This window comes from Nipponia nippon, unplaced genomic scaffold (genome assembly GCF_047370975.1).
Source record: "Nipponia nippon isolate SJK-2023a ecotype South Korea unplaced genomic scaffold, ASM4737097v1 scaffold_27, whole genome shotgun sequence".
Taxonomy (NCBI): domain Eukaryota; kingdom Metazoa; phylum Chordata; class Aves; order Pelecaniformes; family Threskiornithidae; genus Nipponia; species Nipponia nippon.
The window spans coordinates 5,491,246-5,514,945 of record NW_028262344.1 but is presented as its reverse complement, the minus strand read 5'-3'; the positions used below and the strand labels follow the sequence as shown (position 1 = coordinate 5,514,945).

The 23,700-nt window shown below is 42.4% G+C and overlaps 1 protein-coding gene across 3 annotated transcripts in view; it reads left to right on the top strand.

Annotated features, from left to right (window-relative positions):
• The window catches only part of SLC23A2 (solute carrier family 23 member 2), a 70,516-nt gene that overhangs the window by 9,302 nt on the left and 37,514 nt on the right, over positions 1–23,700 (top strand). For 2 of the 3 annotated variants that reach the window (XM_087762888.1, XM_087762889.1), the window contains exons 2-3: positions 22,241–22,526; positions 23,185–23,283. In XM_087762888.1, coding sequence (XP_087619014.1) covers positions 22,395–22,526; positions 23,185–23,283 — 231 coding nt within the window. In that variant the 5' untranslated portion in view covers positions 22,241–22,394. Of the gene's footprint in view, positions 1–8,875; positions 8,980–22,240; positions 22,527–23,184; positions 23,284–23,700 lie in introns of all 3 variants that reach the window. The other variant, XM_087762887.1, reaches the window with a different exon arrangement.

The following is a 23,700-nucleotide window of genomic DNA, read 5'->3' as shown; positions in this document are numbered from 1 at the left end:
CAAATGGAAAATTTTGTTTGAGGGTAAAATGTATGCCTAAATGATACTACTCCAAATAGTAGTGTTGTCCCAAAAAAGCAGGGTTCTTTTACCCGGTGTGCAAAAAAGCCGAATAACACACAGAGTTGAGATATTTGTTTATTTCATGTCTGCGCGGAGATGGGTGCTAGGTGGTAACTCCACAAAGCTAGCACACCTTGGTTAACATGCAGGGACATTTTATACGTTCTGAGTAGCTGTTATCAGTGTTTTCACACTTCCACTTATTCATCCTTGCTTCTATTGGTTCTCACAAGCCTCGTCTCCACTTAAAGGTACAGTGTGTTTTAAACTTACAGAGCATGCTCAGTGGGTAGGGGTCTTTGCTTGGGCCGGGGGCTTCATTGCTGGAGGTGTGGTTTTTACTATGTTAATTAGGATAGTTCACTCATGGTTCTTTGGCTTTGTCAGCGGCCTTGTTTTCTTGTGCTTATCTTGGTATTTCTTTGCCAGACTGCTTTGTGGTGTCCTCCTGTTTCTGTTCTTCTCTTAGGCCAGGTGTCCCCAGCAATCTGCTGACTTAATTCTTGTGTGGCAACTTCTCAGCCCCGTGACGGGGAGACTCCTCTTTATCAGTCTTTTTTTTCTTCTTCCAAGTTAACTGTTCCTGATTAGAAGTTCCTCATTAAATCGCTTCTGTCAGTTCCAGGGTACTGACTGCAGCAGCAGCAAAGAATTCTTGCATTTTAAGTGATGCCAATTAAGTAAGAATAATTGCTATTATTTTTTTTAAACTTGTGCTATACAGACGTCTGCAAAAGAGCCCTGAAGATGAAGGAACCAGTAAGGTACAATATTGAAACCACAGTATATTGGCTAAAAAAAGGTTGTTTTACTGGCAAAAATCACAATAAAGTATTCCAATAAATGTTGCCAAAATACTTTTTTGTAAAAGGCATGTCTTGCTGAAAAGAAAAAGCTTTCCTTCGATAAACCATAGTTGGCATAAATATTATTATAAGTAATGTGAACTCTGTCAAAATATGATAATTTTTTGTGCTTTTTCTGAGCAATCAGTTCCGTATTAAGTGGACTGTTCCATTTCTGTCACTTCAGTTGGAGAAGAATTACTTAGCTTTCTTGAACAGTTTTGTTGCTTGTAGGGATATTTAGTGCATTAGTATATATTTAACGCATTCTTAATTAACTGCTTACATATGGAGAAGAATCTTCAATGCGAAGGGACTAAATTGCATCTTGCATCTCTGCGTGGTAACATGTTCTATGACGTACAGGTTAGATGTCAGCTGGGTTTCAACAGGTCCTAGTTACCTCCTGTCTCTACGAACTTTCCCTGTGCAGTCAGAGGACTGAACCTGGGGTATCACGTTAACTTCTCGAGCCGCGAGCAAGATGTACCAATGCACATTTATGAGGAAGTAGATCATGATTGCTGTGCCTGTAAACACTTTCACCTAAGCCTGCCTGAAACATGAGTACGGGAAGTTAACCAGCAAGTCTGGTTAAACACAAGCCTGTCTCTATAAACACTTCTAGGCTCGTTGTGAAATTAATAAATTAGTAATTGCTTGGCTTAATGTGTGGGAATCAAATGCAGGGTTGCATACAGTTGTTTAGTATGTGGGCAGAGAGTAAGTAGTGCTGATTTAACTTAAAAATGATTAATGGCAATAATGACTTAATTTTTCCCCATGGCTATGGGAAACCAAGCTATGCTTCGTGACCAAAACTCATAGAATCGTTAAGGTTGGAAAAGATCGAGTCCAACCGTTAACCTAACACTGCCAAGTCCACCACTAAACCATGTCCTCAAGCACCACGTCTATCTGTCTTTTAAATACCTCCAGGGATGGAGACTCAACCACTTCCCTGGGCAGCCTGTTCCAATGCTTGACCACCCTTTCGGTGAAGAAGTTTTTCCTAATATCCAACCTAAACTTCCCCTGGTGCAGCTTGAGGCCGTTTCCTCTCGTCCTATCGCTTGTTACTGGGGAGAAGAGACCGACCCCCACCTGGCTACAGCCTCCTTTCAGGCAGTTGTACAGAGCAATAAGGTCTCCCCTCAGCCTCCTCTTCTCCAGACTCAACAACCCCAGCTCCCTCAGCCACTCCTCATAAGACACGTGCTCCAGACCCTTCACCAGCCTCGTTGCCCTTCTTTGGACATGCTCCAGCACCTTCATGTCCTTCTTGTAGTGAGGGGGCCAAAACCGAACACAGTACTCAAGGTGCGGCCTCACCAGTGCCCAGTACAGGGGCACTATCACCTCCCTGGTCCTGCTGGCCACACTATTCCTGATACAAGACAGGATGCCATTGGCCCTCTTGGCCGCCTGAGCACACTGCTGGCTCATGTTCAGGTGGCTGTCAACCAACACCCCCAGGTCCTTTTCTGCCTGGCAGCTCTCCAGCCACTCCTCCCCCAGCCTGTAGCGTTGCATGGGGTTGTTGTGACCCAAGTGCAGGACTCGGCACTTAGCCTTGTTGAATCTCATACAGTTGGCCCCAGCCCATCGATCCAGCCTGTCCAGGTCCCTCTGCAGGGCCTTCCTAGCCTCCAGCAGATCGACGCTTCCACCCAACTTGGTGTCACCTGCAAACTTACTAAGGGTGCACTCGATCCCCTCATCCAGATCATCAATGAAGATGTTGAACAGGACCAGCCCCAACACTGAGCCCTGGGGAGCACCACTTGTGACTGGCCGCCGACTGGATTTGACTCCATTCACCACCACTCTCTGGGCTCGGCCGTCCAGCCAGTTTTTAACCCAGCGCAGAGTGCACCCATCCAAGCCATGAGCAGCCAGCTTCTCCAGGAGAATGCTGTGGGAGACAGTGTTAAAGGCCTTACTAAAGTCCAAGTAGACAACATCCACAGCCTTCCCCTCATCCACTAAGCGGGTCACCTTGTCATAGAAGGAGATCAGGTTGGTCAAGCAGGACCTTCCCTTCATGAACCCATGCTGGCTGGGCCTGATCCCCTGGTTGTCCCGCACATGCCGTGTAATGGCACTCAAGATGATCTGCTCCATGGGACAAACAGTTGGTCAACAGTTATCAGCAGTAATAATAGCATCTGTTATTGCTAATATAATTAATAATAGCATCTATTATTGCTCTATGGCACCAATAGATGATCTGCTTGTGCCCTGCCTCTTGCCTGTTCTAGTGGAAAGAAATTCTCTTGCCGTTTTGGGGGTTGGCTCCATGTAAGGACTCGGGGGCTCTAAAACCCGGCACGGTGACAACTTACTTCTGGGAAGGTATTTGAGCAGATGTGTCGGGGTTGTGCTCACAGCAGTCAGCAGTCTGAAGCCAGAAGATACTTGGCCTGCAGAACTGAGGGTACTGTGTAACACAGCACAGGCTGCCGGCACAAAAGCATACAAAGAATCATGCTGTCTCTCCCCCTCAGCGCTTGGAAGCCTTGAAACATTTTCTCTGCAAGTGGTATAAATTTACTGATTATTCCCAGGAAAGATTTCTTGAAATAATCTTGTAGGAGTGAAAGGTCACTGAGCAAGGAGGGCATAACTCTCCCAACTGGATAATTAAAAAGAAAATTTAAAAGTGTGCTAAGTTTGAGATTGACTTGTGGCCATGCTTTGAAGATTAAAAGGGCTTTTTTCATTTCAGATGAAGGAGGTTGGGATTGGTGGGAGGAGGAGTTGCGGCTGCTGGAGCAGTTGGGCAGTGCTGTGAAGCTGCATTTGCCGTTTGCTTACTGAACTGTGAATGTGATACCACAATCATGGAACAGAAGTATGGCTATCTGCTCTTTTTCTCCCTATTTTAAAACATTTAAAACATTTAAAACATTTTAAAACATTTAAAACAGCTAGAGTTTTCAACCTGGCTGCTCACTATTTAGTGCAGGTAGATTTTTAGGCATCTGAGCAAATGGTGTATTGATTTAAAAACTGTACGAACATTTTTTGTATAAACAAGTTTTGCCTTTAGAAAATAAAAATAACAGCAACTTCAACTAAAGGACAGAACTTTCCATGTTCTTTGCACAACCTGTAGCAGGATCAGTCTGCTGTTTTTTTTCTCTACAGAGATTTAGCCTGCACTTTCGAAACTATTTGCAGTCACAAAAATAAGAGAGAGAGAGAGAGAGAGAGAAAGCTAAAACATGAGTGTGCTAACTGAATGGTAACAGCAAAATAATGCCAAAGTAATACCAAAAAATTACAAAATTGCAACTTTAGCAGATAACACCAACAGATGTTTCAAGTCTAGACTTAGTATATAAATTTGCATATCCACTCTTGTTTCGTGATCTGCTGCATTGAACAGGTCAGAGCTGTTGGGCTGATCATGGGTTTTTGCTCGTGGCTAGGACCTGTGAGTGCACCTAGGATGTGCTTCTGTGGTCTGATGTTTGGGAAATGAAGAGATTGAAGTCGTAGATGTGACGTCTAACTGTAGAGTTTAAGTTTGTAGCTTATTAGGTGTAGGGTTATTAGACACTCGGGTTCATTAGGTCAGTTGTGTGTTGTTCCCTTGGCTGAGTTATTGCATACTTCAGTTTGGGCCATATACTGTCTTCTTCTAAGCGTATGTTGAAGTTGGCAGCGTTTCCCCAGGCATCTAGGAATACGTGAAGGTAACGATGCTGTAAGGGTAGCAACCTCGCATGGTGCTATGTTGACCAATAAACAGGTTTTACTTTTGTCAGTTCTTAGAAGAAAAATGATTTGAACTTTTGCCTTTAATTACAAGCATACCTGGAGGTCCAGGAAAGATGTAGGCGTCTGACTTAGTTTATGAACATTGCGAATACAATAGCAGGTCACAAAAAGCACATTCCTTCTCCATTAATTTTTGAAGCACTTTGATCTGTGCCTGTGGAGTATATGGCTTTGGTGTCACTACTCTTTTGTTGTAGTTTTTCCTTGAAAATGATTTCTTATTTCTTGCCCAGAAATCAGCCATAAGTATTTTTAAAGGCACTTCCATCTTGTAATTACTTCTTTACATAGAAGAACCATCAGTCTGCTTTGATGTACATCTCAGATCCTAGATTTTTCTTACAAGTATTTAAAAATACACAGTTGCAGGAAAAGTTCTAAGAAATACTATAATACAAGTTGTAACTGTATTCAGGATTTAAGAAGAAAAGAAGTTGTGCACAAAGCATTTCATTCTCTAACTGGAAAGGTGGAATTCACTTGACATGGACGGCCTCTAGGTATGGATGAAAGGGAGGTACATTTTAATGGGTTGAGTCACGTACAAGGGGTACATGTAGGTAGTGCCCAGGACCACGCGTTGCTCATTGAATTAAATGGTAATCTTTCAAAGCAATTTCAGTAATTTGTGGATATTTGATACAGCATTAGGGAAGAGAACAGTAGATGTTTTCATATTAAAGCATATCTTCTGGTAAGTGCTTTTTCAAGGAATTTCTAATTCAGTGGATTTATAAATGTCTCTATAAGATCAAACTTAATGGCTTAGTCTTTCTGCTGTTCCAAGTTGTGGGTGGAAGTGGATCTATTTATTCTACTGTGATGCTATTTTCTTGTGTTTGCTGTATTATGTTAAGTGTATTCTGGAAGATGTTCATGGGAGTCTGCTGTATAAATTGAATCTCTTCACTGATGTAAAAGATTACATATTTGTTATGATTTAGGTAGGAAGAATACTTAAATTAGGAGATTGCTACAAAAATGTAGCTGGGAGACTCATTTGGCCATCCTAAATGAGGCATCCTACACCTCACCCTCCTGATGAAACAGGATGTTCTTGCAAAGATGTGCCTTTTTCTGACAGTATTGCTCTGAGAGGGGTGCCTTGCCACAGCTGAATATTTGTGAGGCATCTGCTATGCTGAAACAGGCTTTTTTTTTTTTTAATAAGTTGTAGAACAGAGAACCTCTTAACAGTTTTTCAGTGACTGCATCAGACTTGCCTTTTTTGTGCTGCGTGCTTTTCTTGTTATTACCTGGCAATATATGAAGGTTGAAAGGAGGGATTTAGTTACCAGGTGTTTGTGGCCACTGGGTCATATTATTATCGGTTTTGATCATATGAGATAACCATTGTGTGCCATCCTTATATAGAAGACATGGTTTTCAGTACAGTGGCAATAGGTTACTTCAAAAAAGAACTTTGTCCTGAGTCTGAGTGCTTCAAAACTAGGGAGGATGGCCTCAGAATAAATATTCAAACTCAGAACATTGCCTGTAAATTGTCAGTTAGTTTACCAATGTGTGTCTAAGAGCAAACACTTGTAATTTGACTAGGGCACTCTGAAGTATTTGTTTCATCCTTAAACTGAACACTGTATGTCTGAGAAGAAGACAAACAATTGGATTTTCTCATAATAATCAGAAGTGAACTCCTCCTAGAAGTAACATTCTCAAGCAAGAGAAATGCTCCCATCAGTTTAAATTTCAGATATTAAGCAGCTAATAAAAATGATGACTAGCTATGTAGGATCATCACGACAGTGCTTCCTGGACTGAAAGAGCAAGATAAATTGTCTACTGTGATTTCACTTCCATCAATAAAATGCAGCAATACACAGAGCTGCTCAGCTGTTTATTCCCGCCTGTCTTTCACAGTATTAGGGAGTTTGAAGATGCACTGTAAAATATTCCACTTTCTTGAAACAGTAGTCGCAAGGGTTGTATCTTGAATTAACATTCATCTCAAGTATGGCAGTGATTAAGTACCTATTCACTGCAAGGAATTTTAACCAAACAACCTGCGATTAGATCTGTCCGGACTGTCGGTCATGGAAGCTGGGTTTTAAGTGAAGGCATCCAAATTAGTAGGTGGTTTATTTGAACTACATTATTGAGCGTAAATACTAAGTAATCAGAAATAAATATTTTGAATGATGAAATTCTCCACTCACCAGTGATGAACTTTAGAATGATTAGTCTTAATTGTAAGGTAAATAGACAAGTCTTGTTTAATTGGATACTTAAGTAATGTTACTTGCATTGAACTCAATTATACTTTGAACTTTGATATTCAGGTCAAGCAGCATTTGAGTCCCTGGCATTTTTAATGCAACTATTTAAAATAATTCTGGACATTGCAGTAAAAAAGCAAATGGCTTATTTCTTTCAAAACCTTAAGGGTTTTTTTCTTGCCATTGATTGCTTAGTCCTGTATCTCCCTGTGAGCACATCAAATCCCTTGAATCTTAACTTCCAGCATATTCCTCAAAAGTATTGTAGATGAGTAATCTTACAGGTGGTCTGTGGACCTGTGGTACAGCAGTTTATATTTTATGGTCTTAAAACTTAAGATCTGGTGGTGCTTGCATTAAGGGCTGTAAGCTTTTTCCATATTGAAATTAGAAGATGTTTGTGAAACATTTGGAATTCAGAAGCAAAGAGCAAAGGAAAGAATCTAATAATTGGAAAAGGAGCAAGCGGAGGAGGAAACTTTTCAACATCTCTCTGCAGTGGAGATTAAATGCTGGAACATAATGTGGTTTTATATACGCACACATTGCATAAAATAATCAGTGGAGATAATTGGCTTTCTTCCATGCATTCTTAGTAAATGATGAATGAAGAGTATTGCACATAATAAGTGTCAGCTTTCAATTAAGTGTACCCTATTCAGTAGTTGGTTCTTTGATGCAAGAACAAGCACATGCAGATCAGCAGCAGATCAGAAATCGGCAACTTTCAGGTCTTGACAATTAAGCAAGCTTCGGGGGCATATCACAAACTTTTAAACTTGCGTAATGCTGACTTTGCTCACGAAGCGAAGGGAGCTAGATGGCGCCATCGGCCTGTCTTTCGCCTCCACAAATTTGGGTTCAAAAGGTGCGTTTCAGGTAAAGTGAGCTCTTTATTCTGCCCTCCAGCGCTGTGCTCTTGGCCGGCTCCCAGTTGCGCACAAGTGGCAGAGACGTTGCATGTAAATGTGGGCAGCACCTGGTAGTTGCGTGCTACTTTCTGGTGGCTTATTTTAATTATCGGTTACGGTGTTGATTGTAAAAGAGGTGATGGTGTCTCATTAATAGTGCAAGCACATGATGTATTTAGAGAGGTAATTACCTCCCTCATCGGTAAAGGGGATAGAGTGCAAACTTGATGGCAAGCGATAACTTGAGGCAGGGGCTGCGATGTGACGAATTATAAAGTGATGTTTAGAAGTGTAAGGGCAGCCTTAAGACAGTGCCTTTAGACAGCCTTAAGAGAGGTAGGTCGGGGGAGAAGAGGAGATTCGTGTAGAAGGACTGCACGTTAATTAATTGGTGGTGGTGTTTCAAGTCTCTCACTTCTATTCCTGCGTCCCTTTCCATCTCACTTTGCTCTGCGGCCTAAACATTATGGTTATGCAGCATTTTCCATTAGGAAAGTGAATGAGCCCAGTACAAGTTACATTGTGTGTTTCCAGTTCTTGGTGAGGTGGTGGATTGCTAAACCTTGTCTTATGGAACAGAGCTTTGGGATCTGGGACCTCTTGAAAACTGGCTAATTGCTAATAAAAATATTTCTGTGCAAGTTGCACAATGGAGGCTTATGGAAATGCTAAATCCCAGTCTTGATTACAGCTGTTGGAGTCAGGCATATAAATATTTATGCAGCTTGAATTTTGGGGGGGCCCCGGCTGGGTTTTCTCCCTCTAGCGTTGCAGGTTATGTAAAACACTTGACCCTCCTCCTTGTTCGAGTTGATCTGTACGCACTCTGCTGCTAGTCAGAGAGACTGTCTGTTCACTTACGTTTTGTAACTATGGCAGAGGCGTGTAGTAACAGTTTATGACCGTGTGGTGTCTTCCTGCATTTCAGCCGTTGTGTAACGCGCAGAGATTGTGATTGGACACAGTACAGTTATACAATGTAGTGAGCCCAACCAGATTATAAAAATCCTCCTTCGGTATGTCTGCATCCTTTCAGGCTGTGGCTTGCAACTCGAACCGTTGCACTGAGCATAGGCTGGAAGAAAGGCAGTGGAAGAATTGGCTGAGACGGTCTGTGGAAGTTGGTACAGGTTTCTGGAGGTAAGAGCTTCTTTGAATTCAGATGTTAATGGGGATGTTTACAAAAATCCAACTGCTTTAGTGTGGGCATTATTAAGTAAGAAAACTTAAACCTGACAAACTCAGGTTTTTAGTAACCAAGTTTCAGTGTCTTAAAGATTTGAGGACTTTTTTTTTCATTTAAAAATTGTTATCACTGTAAAGAGAGACTCAGAAGTATTTACCCTCTTTCCTGTTTACAGGTAAACTTTGGCTTCTTTTTAATTTTTAAAATGGGAGAAATTTATGAGGTTTATGTAGTAGAGAGATTTTAAGAATGCTGCATCTTGGTTAGTTTTTGAAAGTTTCTTGAATTCCAAATCTCTTATTAAGTTATGTTAAATGGAAGGGAAATACTTATTTCAGGACAAGCCTAATAGATCAGTTCAGTATAAACTTTTTCAAGTGTGTAATCAGTTACTGGTTTTATATTGCTTACTGGAGTAAAATTGTTCTCTTTCAGCAGGGAGTGAGTATCTGTTTCAAAAGTAGACGTAGGAATGCCTAAGCCTTTGGAAAGGAGCTTCATATTCAGAGTTGAAAAAGTTGGCACATTACCCTGATTTGCTTAATAAATGGAATTTTTCTTAGACGAGTCTCTAACTTCACCTTTGTTTTAATGGGATTAAGGTCTTGGGGAAAAAAGTAGCTTTCATCAAAGTGCCAAGTAGAAGTACAAAGAAAGTGGAGAAAAGAACCAATGTGTGCTCAGGTTGCTTTCTGAGTGCTGTGAGGGAGCTTAATGAACTGTGTATTAACATCCATAATAATGTGGAGGTATCTGAATTCTTTGGTTATTAATGCTCCACAGGGAGACTGTAAACTATTATAAATCAAGTTAATGTGTACCATAAACAGTGAGGGAGGTGTACTGAGCTGCAAGTAAGACTATAAAGTATGATGTGTTTTATAAAGAACAGTGATACATTATTTCATTTTTATTTACTGTGAGCATCATTGCTATCTAGAGAACACTGCAGGTGTCATTTGATATCAGTTGCTTGATGTCAAGCTGTAAAATTGTTATCTCCTAGATTTTGCTTACGCTTCTTTGAAATGTAATCTAATGGCTTCTTCTGTATACTTCCCTCTTGGTCTTCATTAGGACTCCATTAACGCAGACCATTGCGTACGCATTGATGGGATCTCCTGTGGAGGGTGGCACACATGCTGCACAGAAATTTGGCAAAGCTGTTGCCTATTGGAACGATAAAATGAGAGAGTAATGGGGTGAAAGATGAGTGAGGAAAGGCTTGACCAATAATGTTTTTGACCAAACACACCTTCAGGTTGACCTATACTTACTGGAAATACTCGTATTTCAGATATTTTTGTTTAGAATCACAGCCTAAATAAGCTCTTCTTTAATAATTTGAATAACCAAACGTAGTTTTTGAAAGCTGTGAGATCCTTTGTTAAACATCTCATTCAGTTGGATTTAAGTCCTCGACAAGCTCATTCACACAGGAAGTTAATGAGATTTAGCTAATGTGCTTTAAATCAACGGAAGGTTTGAGCTCGGCATAACTTTCCTGTACGTCTTTGTGTAGACATGCCCTAATAACCTTGGTCAGTTGTTAAGACATACTATTCTGGATGGCAGCCAAAATGCCAACTACTTAAAAATTCATTAGTGCCTACAAAGAAAGAATACGTTTTCACTTTGAAGATGTACTTTGAAGTGAAGTGAGAAACTAACTCAGGACCAAAACTTCTTAAAGTGCCCGTCAACTCTTGTTTTTTAAAACCTGAATGTTAGGAAGTTTGGGCATATTTAAAATAGCAGTACTTTGTCTGCTTCTACTGCAGGTAAAGGGCAATGATGTCTTTTTGTGAAGTGTTGCATTAGGAATTTGAAGTATGCTTTTCTTTTTTACGTGTGGGTGTAGTTTGCTCTTGAGTGGAGGGGGAAAATCTTCTCTGTAGCATTTAAGGACATGGTAGCATTTCAGTGCAATTTCAGTGCAATTTAATTTCATGGGAAGGAACTCTAAGTGCGAAAGACACCTGGTAAAGATAAATCCCGCGTATTTTTCGGACCAAACAGGCTCAGTTTCAAAATAGCCTGAGGAAAAACTCTACTTAAGACTAAAGCGGGAACATGGTTTTTACATGTAGCAACAGAAGATTAAGCACGGGTGCTGTGCACCTTTTTTCACATCTGTAAGGCGGTCAAACTCCCCTGGAAGGTTGCAAAAATGCCCTTCGGGCACACCTACGTATCTGGAACAGTTTGTGGGGTAGAGGACCTCACGGGTACCTTATCCAAGTACCAATCTGGAGATGTAATGCTCATGGCCAGCACTGTGAGGCAATTGAAGTTGCGGTTGCGGGTCTGCAGACAGTACTTTGATTGCATCATGTTAAGTACTTGTTGGGTTTTATTAGCCTTGCTGATGAGATACTTGTTGATGAATTCTTTGAAATGGGGAGGACCTTTTTGCTTTGTAGGAAAACATCAAGCAAATTTTTGGACAACTTCGAGTAGCAAAGTTGCTACTCTCTGATTGCTTGTGATTTGGTCATTAATATTTTAAAACCCCTTGATAATCGTATTGTTTCATTTTTAGCAATTTCTCAGAAACAAGTTTCTCAGGCTTACTGTGTTTATGCTGTTAAACAGCAGATGTGAACAGCTATGGCAGGGGGGCTGGAGAGTGAAAGGGGGAATCTTGTTCTAAGGTTCTGCTAGTACTAAAAATAGCATAACTCAGGACTTGTGAAAGTGAGGACGCATAGAAATAGAAACCACAGTGCCTGTGGCTCCCATCTGATGCACAGAAGATGAGGTGTGTCTAATAACAGGAAAAGGAGTCTTTGTCTTTTAATACCTTAATGGCATAAAATCAGTAAAGAAATTTTGTGCAACGGGCTTAACTAGAGCCAATGGCAATCTGGAGAAAGCCGTTCCATAATTGCCTTACTTTTGTGTTGAATTGTGTGTCTGGCCAGGGGTAGCTGTACCCTGTAAGTAAACTTGTCTAATTGGAGCCTCCACAAAATTCCTTAATTGTCTGCGTTGCTGGTCTTGAAAACGTAGAAGCACTCCTGTTTCCCTAATCATTTTGGTACAGTGTTTCGGTGAAGGAGTTTCTTTCTTTCAAAACTTCCCTGATCTCTTGGCATCCATCCTGCCGCCTTCTGCAGCCATCTGCATCTCCCTGGATACTCTCGTGCCGATCCGAGCCATGTGTCTGCCTATCCCCCTTCTCCGTGTCTCTTGGTGAATGTCAGCTGGCAACCAAACTGTAAGCAGCTCTGTCCTGCAGCATGCATTTTCTCTTTAATATGTCCCTAGTGCTGTAGAGTAATATTAGCTGTTTGGCCTAAATGCACTTTCTTAAACTAAACAAAGTAAATGTGGTGCATTTGTTACTGGCTTAAATTCTTCGTAGCTATCCGATGCTCCAGGAACTGAGAATTTGTCTTTAGTTGCAGTCTACAGCATGCCCTTTCCAGAAACAGCTCTGCAGTGCTTAGAGTATTGGGTGTGAGCGAGTGAAGTGGATTTTAAAACTGGTCTTATCTTCTGCTCAGACTTGATACATTTTAACAGTAAAATATCCTGACGTACAGGGAGTCCAGGTCACTTTCCACATCTCTGTTGTGTGTCTATTGCTAAAAATATAATCTGAGATTTAGAGCATGCCTTGATTTGTATTTAAACACATCATGTGCTTGAGTTTCAGAGATGCCAAACACTTGAAACTACTATTGGAGGTGGTGGAACTCCAGATGTACTGCTGCAGTTCAGGTTATTCTCCTCAAGTGTTTTGGATTTATTTAAAATTTAGGTGAAGCTAACCTCAGTTGATGTAAGGTTGGACAACTTCTGGCTGAGTGTCATCTCTGCTTGCAGGAGAAGGTTGTTATTGACATGAGTCTGACAGCTAATTACAAATAATAAATTGAAGATTGTAATTAAGCTGTCACCTTAATTTGATTCTAATCTCCTTAGCGTATGCAACAGACTGAGCTCTCTTGGCTCTTCAGCCATCTGTAAAAGCCAGAAAGGTCCTGGGCTGGATCTGACATTGCTCCTTCCTCAGGGCGGTATGACATGGGCTTACCAGGTGGCATACCTACAGTAGTGCTCCTGGGAGCTTTTCCATCAGTATGCTCTGAAGAACGGGCTGTTTCATTGCCAGCTTGTTTATAAGCATGCCTGCTGTGCTTCCTTTACGAATATTTCCCTTGCGCAGCAGTGTAGGGCCACTGAATGTAGGTCGGTTCCCGATTTTCCACGGTCGAGGTGGAGAGGAGAGGACCACAGGTACTGATTAACTAGTTAATTCTGTTTGACACTTCTACTATGCTAAGAGGTAGGAGGGAATACACTTACCTTTCAGGCTAGCTAGGATTCTCCTTTTAACTTTTTCACATGCTGGTTGACTTGTGTCTTAGACCTCCTCCAGCAGAACTTAGTGTTTGAGGGAAAGCAATACAGCAAACCACAACTGTAAAGTAGCCAATTTCCATTTGTCTTTGCAGACAGTTCTGCCACTTTATAGAGCAGTAAAACATTTGTGATTGTCCAGCAGCTTCTGGTTGTGGCTGTGGTTTTAGGAGACCTGGTACCAGTTCTAAAATGCTGCAGCCCCATCACGCAAAGCACTAAATCAGGCCGCTTAAGTTGTGTTCAAACTTTGTGCCCATTGCTCATGTTTATCTGCTCAGCTTTTTGCTGGGTCAGCTGTCTCCTGTCCTCTCAAAGCAGCTGCACAAATCAATACAGAAAGTCTAAAGTATTTTGGCTAACATCTTTGTATGGTGGGCCTGGCTCAGTTGATAGAAATTTGAGACCCAGTTGGAATTTAGAAAAACCCTCATGGTTTTAGAAAGTTTTTGTTCTGAGTTTGGCAAATAAGGAAATACATAGAGCTGCTTCCCTCTTAAAGCTTCTGGGGGAAAAAAACCTGCATCATTCTTACACTTTGCAAAATGAGTAATTTTCAGAGTTGAAAGTCATCGTGACAATCATGGGGCAACCTGAGGTCCAGACTAAGTTTCTTCCAAAGGGTTAACCTCTAGGTCTGCTTATTGCAAATGTGGGGCTTTATAGTATTGACAATATACCCTGAACGCAGCATTGCTTCCCAGTTCTGGTGCTGCCAGTCTGACAGCACCTGACAAATTGTTAACTCTTCTAATGGATGTTTAAAAAAACAAAACAAAACAAACCCCAAACAAACAACAACAACAAAAAAAACACCCCAAACAAACAAGCAAACAGAAAAGCCCCAACAACCTATTGCCCCAAGCACGTTGCAGTCTGGAGGTCAGATGGTTTTTGTTTTCCCCAGTCTTTGCTTTGCCAAGCTCTGGATTCAAATGTTAAAGGCCCTCAAACATAGCACAGTGGAGGTGAATGCCATCGCAGCAAATCTGAATTATTTTTTTTTTTAATTTGTCTTTTGTAGTTGTTACTGAGTATTCTCAGACTCATGAAAAAGTAGGAAACATTTTTAGTGTGGTTCAGCCTAAAACTATATCAAATAATACTGTTTTTAAAGAAAACAATGCATGCAAGGGAGAAGATGTATATATTACAATTGCCTGCTCCTTTAATGGGATTCATGGTCCATTTTTCCTTTCCACGTTAATAAGCTCTTTATGTATATCTGTATCTTCTGTCCTGCCCAAGTTAACTGTTGAATCTAGTAAGAGATGAGTTTTCAAATTATTTTTTAGACAGACTTGCATGCAGTTTGGCACCTTGTGAAATAGAAGCTTTTCGTGCAGCCTGTCTTGGTATATGGGCCGATTTCTCTGTAGGAAAACCTTTGTTGTATACTTCAGTGAATGTTTTTATTTGTGCTAGAGGTTCCAGAGTAATGACTTGCAGGCAGAAACTGCAGGAAGAAAAAAAAAAAGTACGTTTAATCAGAGTCTTGCATTGTACATCTCAATTTCTGATGGGTTTTATCTTTTTTTCTTTCAGTGAACTTTGAAATGCATTGTAATTTTTTTAAACAAAATAGGAGCTCCCTTGGTAAAATAGAAAATCATAGAATCATAGAATGGCTTGGGCTGGAAGGGACCTGAAAGATCATCTAACTCCAACTCCCCTGCCATGGGCAGGGACGCCACCCACCAGACCAGGTTGCTCAGGGCCCCGTCCAACCTGGCCTTGAACACTTCCAGGGATGGGGCATCCACAACCTCCCTGGGCAACCTGTTCCAGTGCCTCACCACCCTCTGAGTAAAGAATTTTTTCCTAACATCTAATCTAAATTTCCCCTCTTTCAGTTTGAAACCATTCCCCCTTGTCCTATCGCTATCTGCCCTTATAAAGAGTCTCTCCCCCTCTTTTATATAAGCCCTCTTTAAGTATTGGAAGGCCACTATAAGGTCTCCCTGGAACCTTCTCTTCTCCAGGCTGAACAACCCGAACTTTCTCAGCCTGTCTTCATAGTAGAGGTGCTCCAGCCCTCTGATCATCTTAGTGGCCCTCCTCTGGACCTGTTCTAAAAGGTCCACGTCTTTCTTGTGCTGAGGGCTCCAGAGCTGGATGCAGTACTCCAGGTGGGGTCTCATGAGGGCAGAGTAGAGGGGAGAATCACCTCCTTCGACCTGCTGGCCACGCCTCTTCTGATGCAGCCCAGGATACAGTTGGCTTTCTGGGCTGCTAGTGCACATTGCTGGCTTACGTCCAGCTTTTCGTCCACCAGGACCCCCAAGTCCTTCTCTGCACGGCTGTTCTCAATGAGTTCTTCTCCCAGTCTGTACTCATGTCTGGGATTGCCTCGACCGAGGTGCAGGACCTTACACTTGGACTTGTTGAACCTCATTTGGTTCATATGGGCCCACTTCTCCAGCTTGTCCAGGTCCCCCTGGATGGCATCCCGTCCTTCAGGCGTGTCAACTGCACCACTCAGCTTCGTGTCATCCGCAAACTTGCTGAGGGTGCACTCTCTCCCACTGTCTATGTCATTGATAAAGATATTGAAAAGCACCGGTTCCAAGACAGAGCCCTGAGGGACACCGCTCGTCACCGGTCTCCACCTGGACATAGAGCCATTGACCGCAACTCTCTGGATGCGTCCATCCAGCCAATTTCTCATCCATCGAATAGTCCACCCTTCAAATCCATATCTCTCTAATTTAGAAATAAGGATGTCGTGTGGGACTGCGTCAAAGGCTTTACAGAAGTCTAGGTAGATGACATCAATCGGTCTTCCCTTGTCGACTGTTGCAGTGACTCCATCATAGAAGGCCACCAGATTGGTCAGGCACGATTTGCCCTTGGTGAATCCGTGCTGGCTTACTCGGATCACCTCCTTGTCTTGCGTGTGCCTTAACATTGCTTCCATGAGGATCTGTTCCATGATCTTCCCAGGCACAGAGGTGAGGCTCACCGGTCTGTAATTCCCTGGGTCCTCCTTCCTACCCTTTTTAAAAATAGGGGTGATGTTACCCTTTTTCCAGTCACTGGGGACCTCACCTGACCGCCATGACTTTTCAAATATGATGGAGAGTGGTCTTGCAACTACATCAGCCAGTTCCCTTAGGACCCTGGGATGTATGTCATCAGGTCCCGTAGACTTCTGTGTGTTCAGTTTTATCAGGTGGTCTCGAACTTGCTCTTCGCTTACGGTGGGAGGGCCTTCACTCCCCCAGCCCTCTCCTAGAGGTTCCGGTACTTGGTAGGTGCAGGAAGCCTGGCTGCCAGTGGAGACCGAGACGAAGAACTTGTTGATCACCTCAGCCTTCTCCATATCCGTTGTCACCAGTTCCCCATTCATGTTTATCAGAGGGAGGACACTCTCCTTGGCCTTTCTTTTCTGACTCATGTACTTACAGAACCCCTTCTTATTATTCTTCACATCGCTTGCCAATTTCTGTTCCATCTGTGCCTTGGCCTTCCTGATCCCATCCCTACATGTCCTAGCCATTTCCCTGTACTCTCCCCAGGCTACGTGTCCCTGCTTCCACTGGCTGTGCATTTCCTTCTTACGCCTTAGATGGAGGAGGAGGTCCTTGCTCAGCCACACCGGTTTCCTTCTTGCCCTGCCTGATTTCTTACACAGGGGGATGGAGAGCTCTTGCGCTCTAAGAAAAGTGTCCTTAAAGAGTTGCCAGCTCTGTTCCGTTCCTTTGTCCTTAAGGACAGTTTCCCAGGGGATCTCATCCACTAAATCTTTGAACAGCTGAAAGTTTGCTTTTCTAAAGTTCAGGGTCCTGACTTTGCTCTTTGCCAGGCCCATGTTTCTTGAGATCACGAACTGAACCAGGGCGTGGTCGCTACAGTTTAAACTGCCTCCAATCTTCACCTCTTTAATGAGTTCCTCTGCATTGGTGAGCACCAGGTCCAGCAATACTTCTTCTCTGGTTGGTTTGTCTAATACCTGGACCAGAAAGTTATCCTCAGCAGACTCCAGGAGTCTCCTGGATTGCTTGCAGCCTGCTATATTGCTTTCCCAGCAGATATTGGGGTGGTTGAAATCACCCATCAGGATGAATGTGGTATTAGTAGTCATGAAAATGCAAAGTGTAAGAACTACCATGTTGTGTCAAACCAGACACTCCTGTAGCTTTGTGTCCTGTCCCGATGGTACCAAATCTGGAAGAAGATTTGTGTGTCAGAGAACAGGCAAGCGTGTTGAAGATGCAGAGTGGCCTTTCCCCAGCTAGGAGGGTTTTCCTCTTGTGAACTTGCACCTGGACTATCCCCTGCAGTAGGCTATTTGTCTAGATACTGATCTTATCTAAAGCATTGTAAACCTGCGTCAGCTTTTGGCCTTTTAATCATGTATGAGCACTGAAGATAACTTGGTATAGAAAGAGATGAATGTTAATTAGTATCCTGGTGGAAATTTCACTTCTAGTCTTTCCATTTGATCCAAGGCAGCAGATAATTCATTATACTGTGTGTACCTAGCTGATGTTGAATGAGTTTTATCTCTTTTTATGTGACTTTTCAGCTTCTGATCAGTTAGATTTGTTATGGATGGCTATAAAGTGTCTGAGTCATCTTGTTTAGCTATGCTCAGTTGGTGGGATAAGAGGTCTGATAAAGATGGATATATTTCAGATAATCTGATCTACTGCTACCTAAAGATTTCTGTTTCAATTTGACACTTCTGGTTGCAAAATAAAAGTATTCTGAAAATCTCTTGATGATCTGAGTAGAAGCAAGAAGAGTTTGGAAATTTGTTCCCCTGTTTCCTTCGACTGCCCCCTTCGACACACATTATGTGTAGTGTTTGTGTGCATGTATATGTGTGTACACAAACGCACACTTGCTTTCTCTGGGAAAAGTTGCAGATGAGGCTATTTTTGCCTGTTAATTTGGAGTTTCTTGTTCATCACCATCTGGGAACCCTCATCCAAACACTATCATTCTAGCTATTGTGTTTCACTTCTCAAGAATTAGTATGAGGCACAGCTTATTTGCGTGCTCTCCTGATATAATTCTCAAGAACAATTCCCAAGGAATGATTACATCTTCTTTGAGAAGATAGCAGTCTTACTGTTTTGCAATGCAAACTAAACTAGGATTATATGGTGTTTTCTTTTGCATCAGTGGAGATGCTAGTTAATGCTAACTAAGAAGCTTATCGTGCCAGAATACCTTAAACCAGATCTCCTGAATGGCACGTTTCCTGCTGGTGTAACTCTTACACTGGTGTTTTATTGGCATGGCTGCATTTGTTAGGGAGGTGTAATTCTGCCCTTTCCCTTTTCCTTTCCAATCTGAGATGGTAAAGCTGCCAAAGTAAACTATGCCTGTCTCCATCACTGATTTTCTTGGAGAATAAAATATGTCTACATTGACAGAAAAAAGCAAATTCTTTTCTTTTTTTTTCCTTTTTTTGGGGGGGATATTCTTATAAAAAAAAAATCCATTATGCCTTTACAGTAAAAGCAAGCAAAACCCCTGAACCGCACTCCCACCCCAGACACCCCCGCTGCCCCCAAACCTTTAACTAGTATCTGTCTCTTCCTCCTCTCTAACGTGTTCACGTCACTTCTCAGACCTGCATAGGCAGCTTTGAGACAAACGTTCCTATAAAGATTTGAGGAGGCATTGCCAGTTATCTGTGCACAAACTCAGAAGCGGACAGGCTAATGTAAAGTTGCTCCTCATGTCTGGAGATTTGCACTTTTGAAGGGGAAGTTTGTGGTTATTGTAAAAATGGGAATGCCTTTTTTTTTCAGAATGGCGTGATGGTGAGTGCTCAAACTAGTCTTCTCTTTTAGTCTTAATTTCAAGTGAGAAATAATTAGTTACGCTATATTAATATTTTAAGAAACAAGTCTTAATTAAGACTTTATTTGAAGGCACTACTTTCCATTCCACTTTGATTTAATTAGGAGCACTTCAAGGGTATCTCAGTGCCCAACTAGTATTTCTTAGGTATGTTTATTTTCTCTCTTGAAAAGTTACATCGCTTTGAAAGATTAGTATCTTTCACCTGAAGTAACCAGAATTTTCTAGCAAATAAGCAATTAACAGCTATTAAGACGTTCTAAAATATTAGTACTCTGTAATTTTTCAAACAGTCCTAAATTGCCCCTAGCAGAAGGGTCTTTGTCAAGTTTCATTATTATTGCAATTACAGTAGACATTCAAGCTGCTGGCATTTTCCTGAGCAGGATTTTGGAAGGGAGGCTTACGAAAAAAAACAAACTCGACTTTTTTGCTTTCTAATAAATACATAACTGTGTTTTTTGAATGTCTGTTAGCTGCATTTCCACCTCTAGCAATTAAGTTGAAAATGGCATTAACTTGCTTTTTAAGTAACGCCAGTGTGCAGTGGGTTTTGCTGCTTGATTGTCTTCCTGGTTTTGCAGAAAATTTCACTTGATATGATTTTGAAAAGGCCATTTTTCAGGTTCTATCGTGTACTTTCATCTGTAGCTTAGTTTGTTTTATCCGCAACTGTCTGCAGCTGCACTTTCTTTTTTGAAGCTCAGTAACCACAGGTTGCAAAACTTGGTTTGCTGCAGAATTTTCTATGCTGTCCTGTGGGAAGTTTAGGTTCAAATCTGTTAATTCATGTTCCTTAGTCTTGAAAATGGCAAAAGTGTGGATGACCATGGGCTGGCAGGTCTAATTTAAAGAGCAAATGTAGGAAAACTATACTGTAGTGACCCATCTGGGAAAACAAGAGGACCAGTAAGCTGTATGATCTTTCCTGTTCCTGTGCCAAAATAGTAGTGATACTAATTAAAATGCACAGCTTTATCCTGAAGCAGTTGCTTCAACATCATCAGGCGGATTACTTTGAACGTCCCTCGCGTAACTGGGATAATTTCGGGTAAGGGTGTTCAGCAGAAAGGGCTGTTTCTGTCTGTCTGAAATAAGCTCACTGAAAGTCAGGTGTGATTCACTGTCCATCTAGTCTAAGCTTTCTCAATGCTTTTTATTTAAAAATAAGTTGTTTTAAAAGGAAGGATTTAGTTATACAGAGGTGAACTAGTGAGTAGGTCTACAAATTTGTGCTCTTTGAAGAAGCACAAGTACTGTGACACCGATCTACAAGAAGGGTCGGAAGGAGGATCCGGGGAACTACAGGCCTGTCAGCCTGACCTTGGTGCCGGAGAAGGTCATGGAGCAGATCATTTTGAGTGCCATTACGCGGCACATGTGGCACAACTGAGGGATCGGGCCCAGCCAGCATGGGTTTATGAAAGGGAGGTCCTGCTTCACTAACATGGCCTCCTTCTGTGACAAGGTGACCCACTTAGTGGATGAGGGGAAGGCTGTGGATGTTGTCTACTTGGACTTTAGTAAGGCCTTTGACAGTGTCTCCCACAGCATTCTCCTGGAGAAGCTGGCTGCTCACGGCTTGGATAAGTGCACTCTGCGCTGGGTTAAAAACTGGCTGGACGGCCGAGCCCAGAGAGTGGCGGTGAATGGAGTCAAATCCAGTTGGCGGCCGGTCACGAGTGGTGTTCCCCAGGGCTCAGGATTGGGGCCGGTCCTGTTCAATATCTTCATTGATGATCTGGATGAGGGGATCGAGTGCACCCTCAGTAAGTTTGCAGATGACACCAAGCTGCGTGGAAGTGTCGATCTGCTGGAGGGTAGGAAGGCCCTGCAGAGGGACCTGGACAGGCTGGATCGATGGGCTGGGACCAACTGCATGAGATTCAACAAGGCTCAGTGCCGGGTCCTGCACTTGGGTCACAACAACCCCAGGCAACGCTACAGGCTGGGGGAGGAGTGGCTGGAGAGCTGCCTGGCGGAAAAGGACCTGGGGGTGTTGGTTGACAGCCACCTGACCATGAGCCAGCAGTGTGCTCAGGTGGCCAAGAGGGCCAATGGCATCCTGGCTTGTATCAGGAATAGTGTGGCCAGCAGGACCAGGGAGGTGATAGTGCCCCTGTACTCGGTACTGGTGAGGCTGCACCTCGAGTACTGTGTTCAGTTTTGGGCCCCTCACTCCAAGAAGGACATGGAGGTGCTGGAGCGTGTCCAGAGGAGGGCAGCGAGGCTGGTGAAGGGTCTGGAGCACAAGTCTTATGAGGAGCGGCTGAGGGAGCTGGGGTTGTTTAGCCTGGAGAAGAGGAGGCTGAGGGGAGACCTTATCGCTCTCTACAACTGCCTGAAAGGAGGCTGTAGCGAGGTGGGGGTCGGTCTCTTCTCCCAAGTAACGAGTGATAGGACGAGAGGAAACGGCCTCAAGCTGCGCCAGGGGAGGTTTAGGTTGGATATTGGGAAAAACTTCTTCACCGAAAGGGCTGTCAGGCCGTGGCACAGGCTGCCCAGGGAAGTGGTTGAGTCCCCACCCCTGGAGGTATTTAAAAGATGGGTAGATGTGGTGCTTAGGGACATGGTATAGTGGTGGATTTGGCAGTGTTAGGTTAACGGTTGGACTCGATGATCTTAAGGGTCTTTTCCAACATTAATGATTCTATGATTGTTTGCAATGTATGTTCAATAGCAAGCTGTTCTACCTCATTGGGTAGCTGGAGTACAGGCATACTTTGTTTCCAAAAAGTTCTATGGAAATGACTGTGAAATTGAAACAAAACCAAGGTTTCAATATACTACTAATAACTGAAGAGCACAAGAGAAGAATGAGTAAATACTCGCAGTATTCCCATCCTGAAATAATTTAAAATACCATCAGCTTTATCTTTAAATGGTAATCTACTAATTATTAAATAAAAAAGGAACGATAAAGAGTTGGTGAGTCATGAGCATGAAAGGGAACCAAGGCTGCGGGGCATGTGTGTTTGTACATATATCTTAGGTAATCAAGAAAAAATTAATTTATCTCTTCAATTCTAGGTGCCATTGATGATAACAATACTTAAAAAAGCAACCCTGATGTCCCAGCTGGATTACTGAGCACTTTTGTGATTCTTGGAGGTGCTGCTGTTTAAATAATAAGTTGGCCTTAGTACTTGGCCTGTCATCCCAGAAGCATCCGCTTGGGTACTGTATGCAAGTCCTTGACATTCTGGAAACAATGGGGATTGGCAAGAATACCACTTCGAAATCCGTGGAGGCAGGAGGCTCAACAGAAGGCAAATATGAGGATGAATCTAAACATCCCACCTTTTTCACGCTGCCTGTAAGTAACACCTTCAGGTATTACATAGTCAAGCCCAGTGTGAATCAGTGAAAAAGGCTTTGTTCTAACCATGTTGTACAAAACCTTTATTTCCACAGTAGTTAAGAAAACCTCTTTTGCCACTTGTTACTGTTTATATATAAACATGGTCAATTATGTTGTCTGTAGTTATTTCATGTCTGCGCTCCAAAGCAGTGCTGTTCGCAGGGTATGCGATTCCCCAGGCAGTTCATGATTAGAACAATTAACTGTCCTACTGCAGTGTGCATCAGCTCCCGGTATGTCCTGAGTTGCTTGACTAAGAGTAGCAGGCATCAGCAAGGAAATGTTTGCTTGTCTTCTTTTACTTATTCAGATTTTCAGTTGTATCATTCTGTTATACATGTCTGCCTCTTAAGAACTCTTTCAGTCAGTCTGCTGCTGGTTTCCCCCCACCCTCAGTTGACACTGTCCAGGCTTTGAGGAGCTGAATGCAAGGTCTTTCAAGTTTCTGTATATTCCTTGACCTGCTGTTATAGAAATGATTGCTTGCCGTGCTTGTAATGTTTTCTGACAAAATGTCAAAGGCAGATGTCAAGTGCCAAAGGAGAAAACTGAGTGACATGAGGTATGGTCACAGAGAAAATGTTTATTTTAAGGCTTTGTGTTTCTTTTTAAGGTTGTGATAAATGGCGGAGCAACATCCAGTGGTGATCAGGATACAGAAGACACAGAGTTGATGGCCATCTATACTACAGAAAATGGCATAGCAGAAAAGGTATGTAGTGGTTTCCTTCTAGGTGAGAACCCATTCTTGCTTTTTCAGTTCTATTATTTGTCCACACTAGTTTTACTTGGCTGAGAGGTTTTCTTTCTCTAATCAAACATGCTGACTTGCAGATTCAGATCAGGCTTGGGGGAGTTCTGTCCTCATGACTCTTCTGGCCACACATTTTGGTTGCAGAATGCAGGGAATGACTCAGCAAATGTTAGAAGCAGTTAATGCACTTTGACCTGCCACCAAAATTCGTAATATGCAATTTTGTGATTTCTTCATTTCCACTGGCCTTTTGCATGGTTTCTCTGATAAGGTCATTCTTTTTCTGTTCTTCAGTTCTTAACTTTTTCTGCATTTAGTCAAGTAAACTGGTGGTGTTGAGCACCTTCAAAAGTGGGATCTTTCCCACTCTTTCCC